This window comes from Nelusetta ayraudi, unplaced genomic scaffold, assembly GCF_046127955.1.
Source record: "Nelusetta ayraudi isolate G7.1 ecotype Tasmania unplaced genomic scaffold, CSIRO-AGI_Nayr_v1 ptg000011l, whole genome shotgun sequence".
Classification (NCBI taxonomy): Eukaryota; Metazoa; Chordata; class Actinopteri; order Tetraodontiformes; family Monacanthidae; genus Nelusetta; species Nelusetta ayraudi.
This window is the reverse complement of record NW_027466061.1, coordinates 5,536,459-5,557,833: the sequence shown is the minus strand read 5'-3', so window position 1 is coordinate 5,557,833 and position 21,375 is coordinate 5,536,459. Positions and strand designations below refer to the sequence as shown.

General features: G+C 41.6%; 2 protein-coding genes across 2 annotated transcripts; both read right to left on the bottom strand.

Annotated features, from left to right (window-relative positions):
- Window positions 1-622: 622 nt before the first annotated feature.
- vamp2 (vesicle-associated membrane protein 2) lies at window positions 623-8,541 on the bottom strand. Its single transcript, XM_076020248.1, has 5 exons — window positions 8,009-8,541; window positions 2,828-2,930; window positions 2,479-2,637; window positions 1,627-1,678; window positions 623-1,521 (listed from the first exon to the last, which is right to left on the bottom strand). Coding segments are annotated over exons 1-5 (333 nt in total). The 5' UTR covers window positions 8,011-8,541; the 3' UTR covers window positions 623-1,504.
- A 2,128-nt stretch (window positions 8,542-10,669) lies between these two features.
- Window positions 10,670-19,558, bottom strand: mpp1 (MAGUK p55 scaffold protein 1). The gene is made up of 12 exons (XM_076020271.1): window positions 19,214-19,558; window positions 15,236-15,364; window positions 15,079-15,157; window positions 14,714-14,799; window positions 14,266-14,334; window positions 12,612-12,808; window positions 12,407-12,510; window positions 12,245-12,325; window positions 12,023-12,103; window positions 11,735-11,937; window positions 11,524-11,598; window positions 10,670-11,434 (listed from the first exon to the last, which is right to left on the bottom strand). Exons 1-12 carry the CDS (start codon window positions 19,334-19,336, stop codon window positions 11,258-11,260), a joined length of 1,404 nt encoding a protein of 467 aa, XP_075876386.1. The 5' UTR covers window positions 19,337-19,558; the 3' UTR covers window positions 10,670-11,257.
- Window positions 19,559-21,375: the final 1,817 nt, after the last annotated feature.

Genomic DNA, 21,375 nt, shown 5'->3' with positions numbered 1-21,375 from the left:
AGTTAGACACTCCCCCGATCACGCCTCGTTCCGAACCTAAGGGCGCGTTTAACTGGAAATATTCTACAGTAACTGATAGAAATGACAGAAGACTAAGGCTTTTCCGTGTCCATGAAGGTAACAGGCCAGTGAGAACTAACCTCTGCTTAATGGAAGTAAATCAGTTACCAAGTCATGTGACAACCCTTAGAAATCACTCTTCAAGACAGTGTTTGATAGTGTCTCCGTGTTATACTGTTTGCCTAATCTCGGAATAAGATCATTAATGCCATAAATAGAAAAACAATGGACAGATTGAAAGTCAAATCTAACCTAACCTATCCTAACTGTTACAGCTATTATGTGTTTTCTCCTATTGTTTGGATATGAGCGACATTTTCTTTTATGTTTCCTCGCATGTATTTCACTTTTAAGATACCTACACTTACATGTGCTACAGTAAGACCAATTGCACTAGACTGCAATGAAGGAATGTTTTCGAAATAAGACACTACGTTAATATTTAAAGAAAAAAAACAAAAACATCTACAGACATTGGTCCGACTGTACTATGGCAGTTTTGAAATTATCAGAAAGAATTGAGGCGTTCAAGCATGCAGGGAGACGAAAAGGGGGTGGGGGGTTTAAGACAATTACAGATGGAAGGTGTAGAAGAGCGGATGAAATGACACTCAAATGGAAAGGACCAGGGATTAGTTTAATAATTCATGCATTCTTATGTTTGACGAGTGAGCAATTACCCTCTCAGAAAGCCAGCAAAAGAGCTAAGAGCTCAATCTCTGATGGCATTAAGTTGTAGAAATCTGAACGTGAGAGGGGCGCGTCATCAAAGGCAGCATTGCCTCCAGTTTTTGTGTGAACTGATGATCGCTCTTCGGTGGTGAATTTGGAGGCCTTTCATTAGTTAGATGGTGCCCAACAGCTATGTGCAAAGATACACTGATGAGACAGAGCAAGCAGGGGAACAGTCAGATGATAACATGCAAGATACGAGCTTCCATAAGTAGGCAGTATTTAACGCTAAAGCATACGTAAAATGAATACAAAAACTTAAAAAATACAAAATGCACACACGCGCACACACACACACACACACCTACAAAACAGTATATATCAGAATAAAACTCTACAAAGAACTATATATATATTCATCAGTTATGTAACAATTATCGCCAATCATTGTTTCCTTTTCTGTTCTCGCGTCGTCACGGGTGTTTGGTTCTCAGTCACGGCAGGTTAGAAAAGCCGAGAGTACCCAGAAAGGAGACAGGGCCACACACTCACAGGACAAATATAGACAGGGGTCCAGAGGCGAGGTGGTGGAAGTGGGGGAGCCATGGGGCCCGCTTAGGGGTGTTATATCGAGGCTAATTGGGAGGAGATATACATCTATACTTGGTATTTTCTCATGAATAATTTTGGAATGAATTTGAGGGTTTGTTTGTTTTCTTTTCTTGTGTATATCAAGGAAGTTGAGATCAGACTGGGGTAGGAGCAACTCTTCTTAGGTGCTGAAGTAGACTGTGGAGGAGAAGAGGGCGGGAGAGAATTTGGACAGATTAAAGAGATGTGAAATTCTACATGTGTGTATCTATACATGTATTTGAGTGTTTTGCAGTGTCTTACCGATGATGACGATGAGGACAATCACACATATCACTCCCAGGATAATCATCATCTACAGGCAGAGAATTTTCAGAGAAAATTGTTAGTAAAGTACAACAGGTGCCTTCATTTTTTATGAAAAGTCTACACATATCAGTCTAAAGTCTTTGACCATCTGGAGTTCATGAAGTTCATGTTGCCCACATAAAATTCCACCCTTCCTTTTGTATTTTAAAACAGAAGTGCATCCCATTCAACAGATTTTATTAAAAATCTGTCAGAAACCTTACTTTTAAGAAAAGATCTTAAAATTGTATTTTCGAGCCTAAAAAAAAAATCAGCAATCATGGCTCTACTTTAATTGTTCTATCTTCAAAGTATACGCCAGCAGTATGAAAATGGTCTTACTTCTAAATAAGTAAAATATTAGTATGTCCTGGACAGGCATATCAAGTTGCTGTGATTGTTCAGGCGTCACGGCCATTGTGTCGTATAGTGTGTCGCTTTCTTCCCTCCAGCAGTTCATCCAATATGGCATCCAGATCTCACAGTGCATCCAGTTCTTGGAAATTACAAAGTCTCAATATAGGATATATATTTTTTTGTACTTGTTATTTCTTAGAATGTTAATTCACACGACAAAAAATATGAGGGTTTTAGGCTGCTCCATCTGTTGTTAATTATTATATCAATGCCCACATTCCATCAATAACACCTCTTTTAATACCCAGGAATGACGCCTGCAGGAAAAAAAACAAAACCCTTAGCAAGTATAAAAAACACAGGTGGCCGCAGTTTTTTAGAGCGTCTCTTTGAACAGATCATTTCAGATAGTTTGGATGTAATCCACGAAGCGCATCTGCCTCCCCTCACCTTGGCATTCTTCCACCAGTATTTATTCTTCAGTTTTGCAGCACTGGTCTCAAACTGAGAGGCTCCAGCTTGCAGGGCATCAGCCCTGTCGTCCAGTTCAGACAGCTTCTGATCACGCTCCAGAACCTTATCCACATTTACACGCATGATATCCACCACCTGTGGGAAGAGATGCAAAACAATGTCAGGCAACCAGTTATCAAGACAGAGTCGCTACGTGTGTCGGACAGGATAAAGCTGAGCTCAAGCAAAGCTGGTGAAAATGCCCAGAGAGTTTCTGTTAACAATGGCATCATGTGCACCTGTATGTAAATTCCTGGAATAGGATGGGGGTTGGGAGGACACTCACCTCATCCACCTGTGCCTGCGTCTGCTGCAGGCGACGGTTGCTGGTGAGGTTGGGAGGCTGTTGGGAGGCTCCATCTGTTGGGGCTCCAGCTGCAGGGGCAGACCTACAAGAAACGATACTCTTGTTATTTCAGGAAAAGAGGAAAAACAAATAACCCTGGAAAACTGTTAAAAGTTCCCATAAAGAAAGTTGAATGGTCACTGAAGAGTGAGAATGCACACATACACTTTTTTTTTTTCTTTTACCAAATACTTGACTCGGTATTAAAGGCTAAGGTATCCAGACAAACCTTATTATTAATTCATGGAGATAAAAGACATGTAAAATATGTCTACTAAAATTATTCTAGCTATTGACACTAAAATTTAGATCAGACGTACCCCCCCCCCCTTTTTTTTTGCCCCAGTAACAAATACTGGCAGATCCTTTGTTCTAAAATCTAGATAAACAACTCATGTCACTAAAAAGTACTGTAAGCTTTGCAAAATTATTGTTGATTCATCATGTTATACTGTGTTGTGACCTACATAGTCCACGAAGCCCCCCCCCCCGACAGACTGGCAGTTAAGGTGAGTGTCATTTACAACTGAAAAACTGTCCCCTCCCCTACAAAATATCTCCACTTCCTTCAGTTAGTTTTAAAAAATATGTAACCTGACTAATAACAAAAACAATATTGTTGCTAATAGTTCTTATATGAAAGATTAACAATGAAACATAAACATAAAACCTTGCTTGGTTGTAGCTTTAAGCTACAACACACAGAGCAAAGCCCAAATGTACATTTGTGCTCATAAGTTTACATACCCTGGCAGAATTTATGTTATGCTATATTTGTTATATGTTATATTTTTCTTTGCAAATTTTTCAGAGAATATGAATGATAACACAAAAACTTTTCTTTCACTCATGGTCAGTGCTTAGGTGAAGCCATTTATTATCAAACAACCGTGTTTACTCTTTTTAAATCATAATGACAACTGAAATTACACAAATGACCCTGTTCAAAAGTTTACAGACCCCAGTGTTTAATACAACGTATTGCCCCCTTTAACATCAATGACAGCTTGGAGTCTTTTGTGGTAGTTGTGGATGAGACTTTATTTTCTCTGATGGTAAAGCTGCCCATTCTTCTTGGCAAAAGGCCTCCAGTTCCTGTAAATTCTCGGGCTGTCTTCTATGAACTGCACGCTTGAGATCTCCCCAGAGTGGCTCAATGATATTGAGGTCAGGAGACTGAGATGGCCACTCCAGAACCTTCACTTTATTCTGCTGTAGCCAATGACAGGTCGACTTGGCTTTGTGTTTCGGATCATTATCATGTTGGAATATCCAAGTACACCCCATGCGCAGCTTCCGGGCTGATGAGTGCAAATTTTACTCTAGTATTTTTTGATAACCTGCTGCATTCATCCTGCCATCAATTTTAACCAAGTTTCCTGTGCCTTTGTAGCTCACAAACCCCCAAAACATCAGCCATCCACCTCCATGGTTTATAGTAGGAATGGTGTATCTTTCATCATAGGCCTTGTTGACTCCTTTCCAAATGTAACGTTTATGGTTGTGGCCAAAAAGCTCAATTTTGGTCTCATCACTCCAAATGATTTTGTTCCAGAGGTTTTGAGGCTTGTCTCTGTGCTGTTTGGCATATTGTAAGCAGGATTTTTTTGTGGCATTGGCGTTGTAATGGCTTTCTTCTGGCAACTCGACCATGCAGCCCATTTTTCTTCAAGTGCCTCCTTATTGCGCATCTTAAAACATCCACACAACTTTTTTCAGAGAGTCCTGTATTTCAGCTGAAGTTATCTGTGGGGTTTATTTTGCATCTCAAACAATTTTCCTGGCCTTTGTGGCAGAAATGTTTGTTGGTCGACGTGATCGTGGTTTGGTTTCAACAGAATCTCTCACTTTCCACTTCTTCATTAGAGTTTGAACACTGCTGATTGCCATTCTCAGTTCATTGAGTATCTTCTTATATCCCTTTTCTGTTTTATACAGTTCAATGACCTTTTCCTGCAGATCTTTTGACAATTCTTTTGCTTTCTCCATGAGTCAGTCCAGAGATGTCAGTGCAAGGGTCTGTCAACCAACAAACAGCCAACATACTCATTGAACCTTTATACACACACTGATTACAAGCAGACAGATCATAGGTGTGGATGGTTAAATTTCGTAGCCATTCAAAACCATTTGTGTCAACTTGTATGCATGTTATCAGGCCAAAATCTCAATGGTATGTAAACTTTTGATCAGGGTCATTTGTGTAATTTCTGTTGTCATTATGATACATTATTAAACATGATTGTCTGATAATAAATGGCTTCACCTAAGCACTAACCATGAGTGAAAAAAAGGTTTTTGTGTTATCATTCATATTCTCTGAAAAATGGTGAAAAAAATCATGAATTCCGCTGGGGTATGTAAACTTGTGAGCACAACTGTACATGTAATATAAACTAACTGTAAATATCGTCTAACAATTGCGCAAATAGACCCAAAAGGAAAGATAACAGGGAGACTTTCTGAATTTGCCAGCTTCAATTAACGGTGCTTTGGATGTGTATCTCTTCTCTCTATCTCGTTTTATATATCTCCTCTGAAAAGCAATGTCATTGCGAGTAGATGCATGAAAAATATAGAAAATATAAAGGCTGAGTTTTAGCACAAGAAATATGCCCAATTATTTTCCAGATAGATCACTAGCAAGCAACATGTATGCAAACAGTTACATAAAGTTTGACGTGCCCTTTTTCAAATGGAAGGTCTTTGTACCATGTAATCAATGCATTGTCCTACTGATGTACAGTTTGCTTGATTGCAACATTTAAGATAAAAAATAAAATAAAATAAATGTCTCTAGAACTCTGACTAATGATGAAGGTAATGCTGCTTCTGATAATCAGTATTGCTGGACAATTAAGCTGTTATGGCACACCATAGTGAGTATTAGAGACAAAACTCTGTATAAAGGTCACCTTTACACGCTTACACATTACTAATCCTCTAACAACAAATCCTTTGGAATAGTTGGCCTGATGGTTCTGCTGCAAACCTGCCTTACCAGAAAAATGGCAATATGAAAGAAAAGCTACTTTTGTGCTGTTGGTTTTCTCGTTATCATTATGTAGAAATCTCCTGATGTTTTCTTTTACCAAAATGACAGTATCACCACACAATGACAATTTGTGCCAAAGCGGACAGGAATAGTCGTCTCTTTCCTTTGACTGCCTATATTATTAGCAGCTCTTACTGTTTTCATTTCAATTATGTGACGTGTGTGAGGTTGACATTTTCATCAGCTCCGAACTGGCAACCCAAGAGCGCTGTGAGAGTTGCGAAAGCTGTGACTTCTCACCTGCCTTAACAAGCACCTTGTGAATGACACCCACTGTGTTCAGCTGGTAAATTTGCAAGTTTCCAGATGTGCCAATCTCATCCATGCAGTTTTCACAAAAAGACTCAAAGCATACCATTAATGGTAAAATTAGGGTTGGAGATAGGGGGGCAGTTACGTGCTATTTCATAATACATTGATAGAGCTGGTTGATAAACCAAACAGGTATACAACCTGTGTCAACCCTGTTGCACGTATATTTGAGATATTTTCAGACAATATTTTACTCTGATAAATTTAGATGTGACGATCACTGGATAGATAGATAGATAGATAGATAGATAGATAGATAGATAGATAGATAGATAGATAGCAGTCATAAATGAGCACATTGTGTGACTGAGCACTGGAGAGCGACATTTCAGCACTGGACAGCGCCACAGCAGCCCAGACCTGAAGGCAGCGTGATCCCAGCAGCACTACTTCATTCTGCTTGATGTTTCTGAGCTGGAAGCAAAGCCAACACACTGCCTTCATGTATGGCACACAGACGAACAACAGATGCACACGATGCCCCCTGTAAGACATCACGTTTCACGACGAACACGAAGGGCCTGTATATAACCACACAAGACTCCCCACCCTCCGTACGGGGAAAATCCTATAGATTTTTTTTCTTTTTTTCTTAATCATGTAGAAAGACGTATTTGACGTTCGTGTTTGTTAAACGCAGCCCATATCCGTCGGGAAACGTGTTGCCACCGTCGACTGACATGTAGCGTGTCTGCGCCAGGAATAGAGTTTTAACTCACTGTCGTGAAAACGCGAAATTCTCCCCTTTTATATCGGGTAATATTCAACAAAATCAGTCGTGATCGGTTAAACATCGCGGCGAATACATTTGCCGTGAGTGGCGTGCACGCGAAAATGTCCACAGCCCGATATATGCCGAGACATATAGCCGTCCGCCCTCGCACGACTATCGACGACATACAGTGGGAGGCTAGGCTATCCCCACCCCCCTCCGTAGGTTGCACATATCACGTAAACTAGGCCTAAGCCTCCTTCACGGCTAATAATATCATTATCTACAAGAACGCGTCCGTGAGTGACCGTCGAATAAACTCGACGCTGCGAATACAAAACGTTGTGTCCTTGTCGTTTCTCACGATTATTCGAAGCGTCGCCTGCGCTTTTGGTGACACCGGGTGAAAAAAACGCGACTGATAAGGCGTGGAAACGTCAATATAGACATTAAAAGGGACGCTTTATCATACGTGTTTTTTTCACCCCTCCGTGGTTTAAAATTAGCCTGTGGGTAATTGCACAGACGGTGTCCCTTTCAAACTCAAACCAGTCCGAACTGGTATAAATGCGTGCGTGCCGGCCCTGACTGAAAAAATAAATAAATAGCAGCTGGAGACCGAATCACACGAGAAATAGACGAGCGACACTGTGCTCATACACCGTGTAAACGTCAAATAAAAGGCTAATTACGTGTACGGTGACAGGTAAAGCCGATGACTTCTCCTGCTCCAAGGTTAGGCCGACGCGTTAGCCTCTTACATATTCACGCTCGGGTCACATTATAGGATGACGATTTGATGTAGGCCTTGAATCGCTGGAATATAACGAGGTGGGGAAAAGGCGGAATAGCGGTGGTGTATACTGACTAAAAAGACGGTGGAGGAATATCACACGACCGAGTGGCGATTGAGGGAACATTAACGCAGTAGAAATCCCCAAAGAGGCTGACAACATCACCCGTCGAACTGGCTTATTTATTTAATTATTATTATATATTTTTCAAGGTGCATAAATGACCTCAAAAATGACGCTGTACTTACATTTTTCTTGGTTTAGTGGCTGGACAGCTGCGCTGAAATCCGGACTGGGGAGGTTAGCGCGTGCTAAGTGGCTGGCAGATGGATGTAGAATTGCCTTCTGCGCTCCTCTCTACCCTCTGGCACCCTCCGCTCGCTTTCTGTGGCGTTTCCCTGCCTGCACAGCCCAGAAGAAACCCTAGCTTGGTATCTGCCTTCTCCTTTATTGTTTGATATTTCTTCTTCACTCTCCCCTTGTCCTATTTGCACTGCGATGCGGCACCTGCAGGCTATTACTCGCGCCCCGTCAGAAGTCCGTGCGGTATAATGAAGGTGTGATAAACAGCCGCCCGGATTAGCTGGACAAAGATGGCTCAGTGACGTCAATAGCGGCGAGTTTCATGTTGGAAATGGGTGGCCGGGACAGTTCAAACGGCGGCGTTTTCGTTTGGGACGGCGACGTTTCCCCCTTCTTTTTTTTTTTTAGTAATCGTCGACGTTTCTGCCCGTGCTTTGCGAACGTTTCATACGCAGACGTTACATGTCACGGTGACATTTGTGCGTTGCACCCATTTAAGGGGCTTATTTTCACCGCAAGTGTATGTGTCAACAAAATGGCGTTCCTCGAAAGGGGGTGTGGCGAGGCTCCCAGTGTAGGTACCTGCTCGTCATTTGTAGTAAATGGGTGGAAATGTAAAAAACAAACACAAGAACTTCCTAAATATGCTTACAAACAAGCATTGACTCACTGTTAATTATTTTATGTTTTGGACTCGCACGTTTCCCCCCTCACTTCATCCAGCGTCTCAGCAACCGGGCAAGGTTAGAGGTCTGTTAAAGCCTAACGCAGCAAGGCCCTAGGAGAACCCTATCTGTATCCCATAAATGCCTAACATGCGATGGAAGCAAAATGTATTACTACTACTACTACTACTAATAGTAATAATAATAATAATAATAATAATAATAATAATAATAATAATAATAATAATAACCAGGAAGTGTTATGGAATCAAATGCTACCACATTAAAAGAAATTGCACAAGCAAATTTTGCTTTAATCTAAAATCCATTTTTTCCAAGAAATAGCTCTGTTTGGAAAGGTCACAAAAGAGTTCAGTTATTCATGTGATTTCTATCGTCATTCATTTAATCACCACTCACCAACTCACGTGGTAATTCAAGCATAATATTTTATTGGTCATAATTCCATGGCCTTTCATTATATTGACAAAAACTTCATGAATAAAGTAATTTTAAAATTTAAAATAGATGTATCAATCTGGCTTACCAGACCTCCAGAGTGTTTTCCTGTTTTGAATTTTTTTGACTCCCTTTGTTGAATACATGTGTTTCACTAATGACAAATATATTTACACTAACAATCAGATACTTGCACCTAGTTTTGTATGACCAATATTGCTTTTATGTTATATACACATATACATTTTTTGGACATACAATATAAAGGTTTTGATCCTATATAACCTGTTACAGTGGCTGTAAAAACTGTAATATATTATATCGGCTAAGAACATAGAATATATCAAGAGATTTTCTAAAATATACTGCTTTGCATGTTAAAGAAGAGAGCAGATCGCGCAGCTCACATGATGTATTCTATATTTTTTTAGAAAAGAAAAGTAAACTGTCTTTTGGGAGGGCTAACGTGAATTTGCTGTTCGTTGAATTCCACATGGTGGCGCCATATGGTTACTTTACTACCCACCTCTATGGCGCGTTTAATATGCCAGGAGAAACTAGAGCTGTTGAATAGCAATATCTTTGTAAGCCATTAAGTTTCATAGTTTCATGTCTGAACTATCTTTTGTGGCTTCAGTCTGACATTTCTTGAATGAAATTTCTTGGTAGATTTTTTTATTTTAATCTTTTTTGCTACAAATTTCTGATATACTCTGAGCTGCAGGATACAATGTTATAATGAATGAGATGTCAATTCAAATTTACGAAGGAATAAATGTTGTTATTCTACTGAAATACTTGCTTTAATCCACATTTATTAGTTGATCCTTCATATATTTCAAATTTCACTGTGCTTATTACCAAATATTGTTAGGACACTTTCTATGTGATATATTTACATTTGTTTAAGGTCTGAAATCGGGCTGCAGCCATGTCAGTGTGCAAGGCACATGCAAGAAACTCACCAAATTCATTGTCATGTGTAACCTATAACTGTTTCTGCTGGTCTGTGGATGAGGGATGCATGGTAATGTGTGGGGAAGCTTTCTGCGCGCGTACACACACACACACACACACACACACACACACACACACACACACACACACACACACACACACACACACACACACACACACACACACACACAACCTTTATCTATAATTAAGCCACGCCTCAAGCCATAAACTCTCCAAAATAACTGAGTCCCTCCAGTTCCCAGGATTCCTCTTTTCTGTGACTCAAAGTGTAGAAAATTGGTTGTGAAAATTGGAAAAATATATTTTTTAACACAGGAGCAGACACTTGCGATGAATGAAGTACAAATTATTAAATATTAAGAAGAAAATCAAACATATAGCCTTTAACATCTCAATCTCATAATCAATGTGCTTCTCAGTGACAGGTTTTTTGGCACTGATGCTTTTCTGTCTCAGTGTCACAAAAGCAAAGCACAATACACATTTTTACACAGTTGAGAGCTGTTACACCAGAGCTGGGAGTTTATTTTGTTAAAAGTGCGTTTACAGTACCCAACGAGGTATGCAATTTTAATGTGATGAGACGTGAGGCCTTCAAGGACCAACTAAAATGTTTCGTTGTTTTATGGGTCATATTGCCTGCATGAGTAAACAATTTAAGAATCTACCCACATCTAAAAACAAATAAGGAAACTGGATATTATGCTTAATAGAATGAAATCCTCTCATTTTAAAAATCTTTTTTTTTGTATTCACAGTTGTGGTCCTATTCTGTATTTGCTCACAATCTGACAATCACAAAATGTGTGGCACTGCTATCCCGTATAACCAAAGAATTCTGAAGCACAATTTTCTAAACACCCACAACAACCAAAAAAAAACCCATTCCCAAGTGAGGTTCTCCACTTTCTAGAATAAACCTTAACATACATATTGCTTATATTTTTTGGATGCATGTGTGCAAAATATCTCAGTGACTTAAACCAGAAATTTACCCCATACACACCCGGGACACGCATAACTATTTTAATTTTAAAAACTGATATTGCACTTCCTTTTAACGAACAGAGTGATGGTGGGGCCAGACGTGTGTCAGTACACCCAGGACACAGGCACCCACTGTGGGGTGGAGGTGGCTCGCTCCATGGCTTCCTCCACGCCCTTCACGCTCTCATCCACATCATTGTTGACAAGAACCACGTCAAAGAAGTGTCCGTACGTGGATAAAATGGCATCTGACTCTTTCTGGATCATCTGCAGGTTTTCCGTCTGGGGAGAAAGGGGGGAATTAGCCACATTAGTACTGTGTCTGTATGCAGGCTGATGCTTTAAATGGTCTGTTTGTGCAGATTTAGCACCTTAGCAGCTGTGTTGGTCGGTGCGATGAACACCACAAGAGGAGCGAAGTCAGCAGTGCGCAGGACTTTCAGGGTCTTAAGTGAAATGTTGCAGAAGCAAATGGACAAGTTAACTATAAAAAATGTTAATCAAACTTACGACAAGAGGGAAAATCTGCAGTCACAGATATTCCTTGTATATGATGTCACAAGGCATAATGGGACTTCTAACCTGTGGTTCCACATCCAACAACGAGACTTTTCCTTGCTCATGGATCTTCTGAATTGTCTCAATTTTGGTACCGAACATATTCCCCTGGAAGCTGCCGTACTCCAGCAGCTCGTTTGCGGAGATGCACTTGGTCATGTCTTCGTTCGAGATGAAATAGTACTCTTCGCCGTTGGTCTCATCCTTACGCTGGGGTCTGGTGGTGTCTGCGTACAGACGGAGCAAAGACTTAGCAAAAATGACAGCTGGAGGAGCTTGGCTCTTGAAATGAGAGGAAGAGGGTCTTCTTACGTGGTGCAGGGTAGGAAAACTTCTCTGGATATTTAGTCAGCAATGCATTTTTGATATGGCTCCTTCCGACTCCAGGGGCGCCTAAAAAGGTAATCAAAGCAAACGTTACAATAGCTGCAAACATGAAAACCCCACCATAATACATACATGGAAGAGAATAGCAGGTTCAACAAGACATTTTGCTTAACCTGCGATAATTTCTATGGTTTATATAATGCTCACCTATAAGCACCAGTGTTTTCCTATTAAAAGCAGGCAGTTTAACCACCTCCTCGTAGGATATCACGTCCAGCTGGTCAAAAACTGCAAATAGAAGAGAGCTTGTTTTTCTAAAAGCGGTTCAGTGGGATGAAACCAACGAGTCATTCGGGCGAAAACACTCACTGGAGCTGTGCTTGGCCAGGTACTTGTCTTTGCACTTCTTCTTCTTCCCAAAGGGGCTGCAGGACTGGCCGCCCGCTCTGGCCTTGCTTTTGCTGGCCACCCTCCTACGATGCAAAAGGAAGTTAGTGTCAACGCGTGTGCGTCCTGTGCTGCGACGAGACGAGACGAAACGAAACGATAGCTGTTGGCGAAGGAGCTGCTTTACCACTCCTGCAGCTCTGGGGAGGGGATAAGTCCTGCAAAGTCGGCAGTGTTGCTCTCCACTCTGCCCTGCCACCAGTTGGGATCCTGCTTGTTGATGATCTGAATGATGTCACTGGTTTGAAACTTAAGGCCGGCTTCTTTGCACGGGATGATGTCATCTTTGGCTGGGTCGTAGTCAAACTGGGCTCTCATGTACATCTGTTGTACATGAAAACATATGGTGTGTCATTTGTGTGAGGTGCTTGGTACTTGGGGAACTTGCTATGTTGTTCCTGTGTGTTGAGTAACCAGTTCATAACTCAATAACTAAATAACTAAATAAATAAATAAATAAATAAAGCTTGTCAGGTTACGCTGTTAGCATAGACGTTACAGTAAAGATCGTAACATATAAACACTTAAATATCACTTATGTTGTATAGATCCAGTTTAGCTTTTCAATTAGCTTTTAGGCACTTTTTAAATTCAATGTATTTCAGTTAGTTTGGAGAAAACCATTGCAACACTGCTTGTTTTGCAAAGCTTTCGAAATGTTTTGTTAATGGGAAACTCCCTCTTACAGCCTCCTTCAAATAAGCATGAAGTTAAGTTGATAATGATTGAAGTTTTAAGAGACTACAGCTATTACTTCATGTCCCTTTTACCCTGTAGTAAAACTGTGCAAGTTCTTGATATGATCTTGGGCAGCTCAGTTCATATTCACAAACAACAGATGTCTTTGTACTGAATGCCAATGGGAATAACTTTTGGAATGCTGTTCGTAGACCAATATTAACTATCGAGTTTATTTTTCAGAGATACTCGTGGGACGGAGTGTGCGTAACTCGTCAAAGATCACAGCAGAAGGTGCTTGAATTCCTCACAGGGTAAATGGTTACATGTGTCAGCAGAGGTCATGAACATCTACGTCTCTCCAAGATACTCCGACAGGCGGTTCAAAGTGGTGTCTGTTCAAAGGCTACATGAATACAGCTATTGTCCAGAAGAAGCAGAGTGGACTCGGTCAGAATGATGTTCTGTGAGCATTAGAATATGAAAAGCATACAAACAAAAGCTACAGATCAATAGAGTAAGAGGTTAAAAGCGCACTGCCATCACTGATCACAGCAAATGTTAAAACAAAACAAAACCTTGTAGTGTCAGACTGGGGAAAAAAAATTGGAATCATTGGAATATTGTTACTTTGATTAACATTATCATAAAATCAAATCAGTTTGCGAATCCACATTGCTGAGTGGTCAGCAGCCATTTAGGAGGAGGAGGTTCGTGAATAGCTGCTGGGGAGCATGTGGCACACTGTGTTCAGTAGATGGCAGGATGAATGGAGTGTTTCCAGTCCAACTACAACAGACAAACAAACTTCAGCAAAGGTCCTTCAGATTGAGACTAAATGTATAGTCACCTGCCAGGTTCACTGGCTAACAGCAGATTCCCCTGATAAAGAACAAAATTGATTTCAAGGAAGAAAGTCGCAGAGGGTGAAAGGTGACAAACAGGGCAAGCAAACCTGTTTCTGCTGATTGAACAAACCCAAGACACTGGTAAATTGAAGACAACAAACAAAGAAGTTGGCTCGCTCATGCTAATCGAAAGGGCACGTGTAAAGCACAAAACACAAAGAGTTGAAATATGCAACAGGCAGAGCATGGCGCTACCTCGCAGGTTTGGGATCGAGGCTGTGGCTTGGGGATGATCTTCATGGTGACGACGCCATTGGTTTCTTTCTGCAGGCAAAGACGACAGTAGACAAAACACTTGATTTATTTGAGCGCATTGAAATGTGTCTCTGGCCTGTCAGTTAGCTCATCATTGACTGCTTTTGCAGACCGCACACCCCTCTGTGATGTCACAAAGGGATGTGACACCTCTGACAGGCTTGGGGCAAAGCGTGTGTGTTGACCTCACGCTGCATAGCAGCCGGTTCATTTTTCGCCATTTCAGATCAGCGGTTTTGACAGGAAGTTGAAAACAGAGAGCTGAATGTGCTATTTTCTGAAAATGATTCTTTTGTGCATGATGGTGCACAGCCAGAGCCCTAGATAAAACAATAAATGGAACCAACATGGGAGCCTCTAAGTCATCATTACAGTTACGGTGGCGTACCAGGATTTTCTGCAGCTGGTCCACACTTTGGTTTGCCACGCTCTGCCCATTGATCTCGGCTATTTCATCCCCTTCGTGTAGCGACCCTGCACAGAGGACATGAGGAAAGTGTTACAATCTCTCTAGCCCTCTCTCCGCTTCAGCTAAGGCTAGAATATTCTGATAAAAAAATATTACGAGCATTGAAATATTTGAAGTAGCCTTAGCGCAAAACACATGTTGCACGATTCACTTGCACCAAAACTTACGGTCATGAAACAGGTTACAGTTGGGATATTCTATTTGCTGCTGTGTGACCAGTGTATATATGAGACATTCAGTTATTGTAATCAAGAATGAAATTAAATCAATATGTGCTTTATTACCTTGCCTGTGGATCATGCCTCCATGCAGTATTCTGGCCACGGTGCATCTCTGCTTGTCATTCAGTTTGAGAGTGACTCCCTAAAGCCGACATGAGAGAGAGGAATTAGCATGGCAAGCCATACGCTGCGTGTGTGTAACCAGGCATGTGTGTCTCACCATTGGCTCCGACTGATTCTTTTCAAATGCTACTTCCCTCATCCTGGTATATTCCCCTCCGTTAATGTGTCCCGCGGAACCATTTGTGTAGACCTCAGCTCCTTTAGTCTCGTAGGTTTGCATAGCAGCCTGTTTCACAAAGGAAGAAGCAAAACAAATGGGGAAGTTGAAGATTCAACTCACGAGAGACAAGAAAAAGAACAACTCAGAAATGTAACGGGGAACCAGAGTATGTGAGCCCAGCCAGGCCTGCTGAAGACACATCAGAGACACTCTCAGCGTTATTACTTCCAATAACTGCACCGAAAGCCTCGAGGTTTCGTTTTGCAGTTTCAACATATGTTCCAGGTTAAAGATTAACAACATTATAACACCCCATTAACCGCGCGCAGTGTTCTGGTCCATCAGGTTCACGTGGTCATGGATACCACAACTGCCATCAGGCGATCAGTTCAAAGAATGGAATTGATGGGAGGACGACGAGCTGGCAAATACGCAACCCTTTAACCAATGTTTGCCAGAGATGTCACGGAAGATGTGTCACTCTGTGGATCTTATTTCACTACGCAATAACCTGAAGTCAGATCACAATGCAAACACATACATAAAAAATTAGATTTCTTTTTTTTTATTAAGCTGCTGCTAGGTTAAAAGAAACAACCTCCAGTTTAGATCATTATTAATGTTTGAAGCTATTTGAGCTTTTCCCCCAAAAAACCAATGGCTTTGATAAAGTGTCAGGGGGCAGAACCTTCCCCTGGCCTTGGGGGTCCTTATGGACCCAAGAGAGGTATCATTGCTCTTTACAACATCACATACAGCGGATTTCTTTGGTCTCATGGCTCACACTTTTTGAAAAGTGTCAGACTTTACTAATTTCAGGGTTGTTCTGTGACAGTTAAGAGAAAAAGAAAGTGGCCAACTAAATGTAAGATAATGTGAGACCTTGTCCCTGTGACCCTGAGAGCAGGAGTAAGTCCGTAAAGAAGAGAGATGGATGGACGAGGCCCTGTGTCTGGAGAAACATTCAAGTTTGTCTCATTTTGCATCGATCACAGAACTATATATCACAGAACATATACATGTATAGAGCTAGAATACATACTGAACATTTTGAAGCTTTAAAATGCTTACTGAAAACTTTGAGGACTGCGGGTTTAAAATTGTTGTCAATGTTGAATTGCTCAAATGTGCAAGCACCAGAAATAAAATAAATAGACTCAAAGCAAATAGGAGTTTAGCGTTAGGGCCAAGTCTGTCATTCACGGTTTATAGGGTGTTGTATTTTAGGTTTTTTTTTTAGTTTTTTTTTTAATTGAGAAACAAGTCTGGATGTTGACTGTGCCTTTGAGTCACCTGGGGCAGGCAATTTTTCTCACATTGAATTTATTCTAAGCCCCTAATAAACTGACTGGATGAGCTATGAACTGGCAGTTGTTTCTCAGAGCAACTCGATAGTTATTTACCAGGCCCGGGCTGTAATATGTCAGGGCCCGGCAGCCCACCAGGAGGACAGCATTAGAGGGCAGTGCTTGGATGAAATTGCATCCTCTGGGCGAGGGAGGAAGACTGCAGCCATTTTGCAACAGATGAAAGTTCCACCTAACTGACTTTATCTCCAACAGACTTTATCTCCAACCGTCGTGCGCTGATTTCCATCTGCCAAAGACAAAGTCAGTCGGGTGTGTTCTCTCCAAAGAGAACATGGAAATTAATTTGGGAGGAAACAGCCGGTTTTGAAATCCGCTGAAAGTACCTAAAAATTCTACTGCCCCAGCTTGACAGTTATGAAAAGGAACCATTACATTAAAGGGCCTTTTGGCCGCTGGCCTTAAGATTTTACTCCCTCTCAACTGAGCACTTGTGATAGTGAGAGGTGGGAGTGATTCAGTCAACAGCCTCAGTTTTATCAGGCTGACAGAAAGCTATTTAAATCCTTTGGACGGGGCTCTCGCTCTTCGGAAGGGCACGCCACAATCAAATGTTAAAATATTTGATTGGATGGGCACCGGGAGGAGACTCTAATCAAAACGTATCTTGTTATCAGCTCGCACCACTCACACTGAAGCGTGAGGAGATTAAGTCACGATTACAAAGGTAATCATGCGCCAGAATGTGTCCCAATCAGTGCGAAACAGTCAACATGTGTTAACCAGATTGCGGCGGTCAGGAAGGCCTTCTCGGAATCTCGAGCGCCGGTGGAGGAGCAACGGGATAAACAAAGGGCAGGCTGGAAGCGGCAGGTCAGATAGCTTCCTCTTTTTAAGTTGGGATCAGATCGCAAACAATGCCGCTATTATTCTGCCTGATTGCCTTGACACAGTGCTGTAATCTAAAATGATTGTGTTACAGCAGAGCTTGTGACCCATCTGCTCTTTTTTCGCAGGATGAATTCACTCATCAATTAAGCCATTAATTATTAACACCGTCGCCCAAAATGCACAGACGCGCTACCAAAATGGATTTTTGGGTGGATCGCCTGCCAGCACACGGTGGGGTTATTGATCAGCTGGTGGCAGAGGTGCAGCAGGAGGGCAACACTTGGAGCAGATATGGCTTACTTACAACACACACACACACACACACACACACACACACACACACACACGGAGAAAAACACTAGCATAAGTGGCTGCAAGCTCCTTGAATATAGTATTTGGATTGATTATAGAGTAGCGGCTACGATAATCTGTTTTGTGCCCTCAACTGCCTGCGTCTTACTGTTGACTCGACTCGGATAGGGGGGTAGAGACAGAGAAATGCGCGGCCGAGCTAACACAGTCATCCTTGAGTTCACACGCATGAACAGATACATGGGGCGATTGCACAGGAAGTGTGACACAAACATGGGAACATCTGCAAAAAATAATTAAAAAATAAAATACTGAGCACAGAGCAAAGTGTGAGTGAGAGGTGACATAACACCCAGTAATCTGCCACGTGAGATAATAACCTCACTTCAGCACTGCGATTCCACTTATCAGCTTTGAGAAGAGCTCCATTTGAAGGAGTTTATGGTTCATGGCTGCCGGCGAGCAAACTGCTGATGTCAGGAGAGGAGTTTCCTCCCCTTCCTCTCGGTGCCTCTCTGCTGACTTTTCACTTTCAGGGAAGAAGTTCAGCACAGAGAGTTCCCAAAAGGCGAGTGCTCCAAGTGAAAAGAGACGTGAAAGCTGCAGCACTGTTCTTCAAGTTGTTGCCGAGCTTTCATACCAATAGGAGAGTGTTTCCTAATAAAATCCTACAGGTTAAAGCCTGTTTATGAGGAGAAAAAGGTCCAACAGGCTGGAAGAAAAAACAGTAAACAACACGCCTGGTTTCAGCTGGCTGCCACAACTTTCCCAGCAGCAGCAGCAGCAGCAGCAGTAGTAGTAGACCTTGGCAACATTACACAGTACTGAAAAACAAATCATTATCACCATTGCATATGAAACTCTTCCTTCATCTACACAGTAGCATAGCCTGCAAACTTGGCTTTGGGATAAACTTACTGCGAAACATACAAACAAGACTTCAGCTGGATTCATCCAATGTCATGTGCGTCTCCACAGCAAACATGTTTCTGCCCAAAATACAAGAAATATACAGAACCCTGACACGTGACTCTGCTTCCCAACAGTCATGTGAATTAGGGTGCAATGTGGGATAATAGCAGAAGTGAAAAATGCCTATTCCAGGGCTACAGCTAAAGCTGACAGAGCACTTCTGAGCAGAGCAGAGGTTATCGACACAGAACTGCTTGTGTATCAGGTCAGACCTTTGGTTCTAGGAGGCTTCAGTTCGCACGTTCACTTGCAGTGAGTTTTGCCAATGAAAACAGACGCTAAGTCTATTTTTAGACATCTAGTCGCGAAATAAACAACGGTCAAGTGGCGCATAGCTGAATCCCGGAAGCAAGCAAGCACACAGTATATTGCTGTAGGGGCACGAAAAGAATGTGCAGAAGAAGAAGATGACTAGAAGGAAAAGGCACCGTACCTTGTCAGACTTTGGTTTGTTTTGAATGAGCTGCTCCAGGTAGAGATCGGAGAGGGCTGTCCGGACGCTGTTGACCGACTCCAGAGTGACGGCAGGTTCATTTTTATTGGATTTTAACGTCATCGTTCTCTGTGGGGAAGGGAGGGGAAAAAAATAAAAAGAAACTGTGCAACCGACGTGCCCCTCCGTTCAGGGTCCACAAGAGGCTGGCCACGGAGCAAAGCTTGCGGGGGGGGGAAGCAGCTGATAAGGAGCACTGGCGCTGTGACAATCTCTTCGATTAAAGTCCAAGGTTTTTTTTGTGTGTGCCGCAGCAGGTGAGGAAGGCGAGATATAAGCTGCGGGGACACCGCTGACAAAGCAAGTAAACATGTAACTGGCTGCTGCTCGGAGGGGCAGGCTCGTGTTGCCTTCACGGACTAACCGGAAGCTCCACAAATCCCACTACCCGACTTGTTTACGTTAGACTGTCAGACGTCGGGTACACGGAAATGGCAGCGATTCCAAATGACACGGTTTATAACGAGTGTCTGTGGTTTTCTCACAAGGCACATAGTGAGGAGAGTCGCTGTCTGGGTTTGAAAATATGAATTTCGTTCGTTTGTGGTTCAAATACAGTGTTAAAACACCGTACTGGTCGAATAACGAGGGTCAACACTTGGGCAGCGTGCGGGCTTTGATCAAGTCGTCTTTTATCACCGTTTTCTTATAAACGCTGTGTTTTATTGTTTGTTTCTTTTTTTATTATTATTATTCTAAGTCGTAAGTCAAGTCAATTTATACCATCACTTGGCAAATTTGTTGACTTACTTAAACATTGCCTGTAGGCTATTTCTAAACACTAAAAATATACTATGCTTAATAATAGCAGGGCGAAATTAAGACAATTAAGTCTTCTTTAGCGCAACCTTTACGATGTCATTGACGCTAAATGAGAAACTCCGACAGCAATTAAACGCAGCATTACCGCAGCGCTTTCAGGAGGATTGAACGAGCATCGACAAGGAGGCAAAATATGCGCGTCATATACTGAAACTGCCAGCAGGGGGTCAAAGGTAAAGATGCCTAAAACATGACGAACATGCCAGGCTTTAGGTTGTCTCATCACAAAGACGGAAATAAATGTATATTTGACTGTTATGGCCAGTTAAGCTGCATAGATGGTGAATATGACATTGTTTGCTAACACATAACACAAGTTGCGTTATGCATTAGCAAACAATTTGTTACACAACCTTGAGACCACAGCTTCAGCCTGGGTCAGGGTTAATTTACAGCAATATAAAATATCAATAGAGATACATTTTTAATATATAAAAAAGAAAAATACATAATTTACTTGGATGTCCTCATTTACAGTGGACTCAATTCTTCCCATCTAATTCATCAATTTATTACATTAGGAGTCCTCAATGTATCACACTTTGAGTGTTTTAATGTCTGCTTTCTCAAATACTACAACTGCAATCAGCATATCCCTATGTAGTCACAAAGACAATAGTGGGGCTGCTGCTGCTGTCTAAGTTAGCACTTGGTGGTTTCAATAGATTTTGAATTTATTTGATGTCAAACAGCAAGGCCATTGTAAGATCACATGGCACATATTTAAATGCAAAATTGCCCATGTCAAAAAACTTAAAAAAAATAAAAAAAAAGAAGTTTCAATTAGATTGTTTGTCTATGTAAAATTGTTATTGAAAGAACCTATAACCGATTTTTAGACCTTCTTTTACCTCATTTTGCCTTTACATGCTGTTTAACAGTAGTATCCCATAGCAACATTGGTATTTTTCAAACAAACCTAGTATTAACAACCCCCATCCTCCAAACCGGTGATGTAGGTCTTCCAAAAACAAAAAAAGATGAACGTTTCTCCATCTTAATTCACGTTGCAGCTGTTGTTTCACTGTGAACACTTTGTATGTTTCATTCTTCCTCGGGACTTACAGCAAACACGCACTGCTTCATTTCTTACTTGATTTTCAGATGTTCATCTCAAATTGACAAAAACGCTAGACTCTTGCAGGGAGAACTGGCAGATAAACCAAGGAGCAGCCAATCAAGTGCTGCACTACGCCACCTACTGAAAGATGCCAGTTACTGAAAGTCTGAACGCTTGTGCAGAAAGCCTGCTGAGACCAGCCAGGGAGGTAGAGACCCGG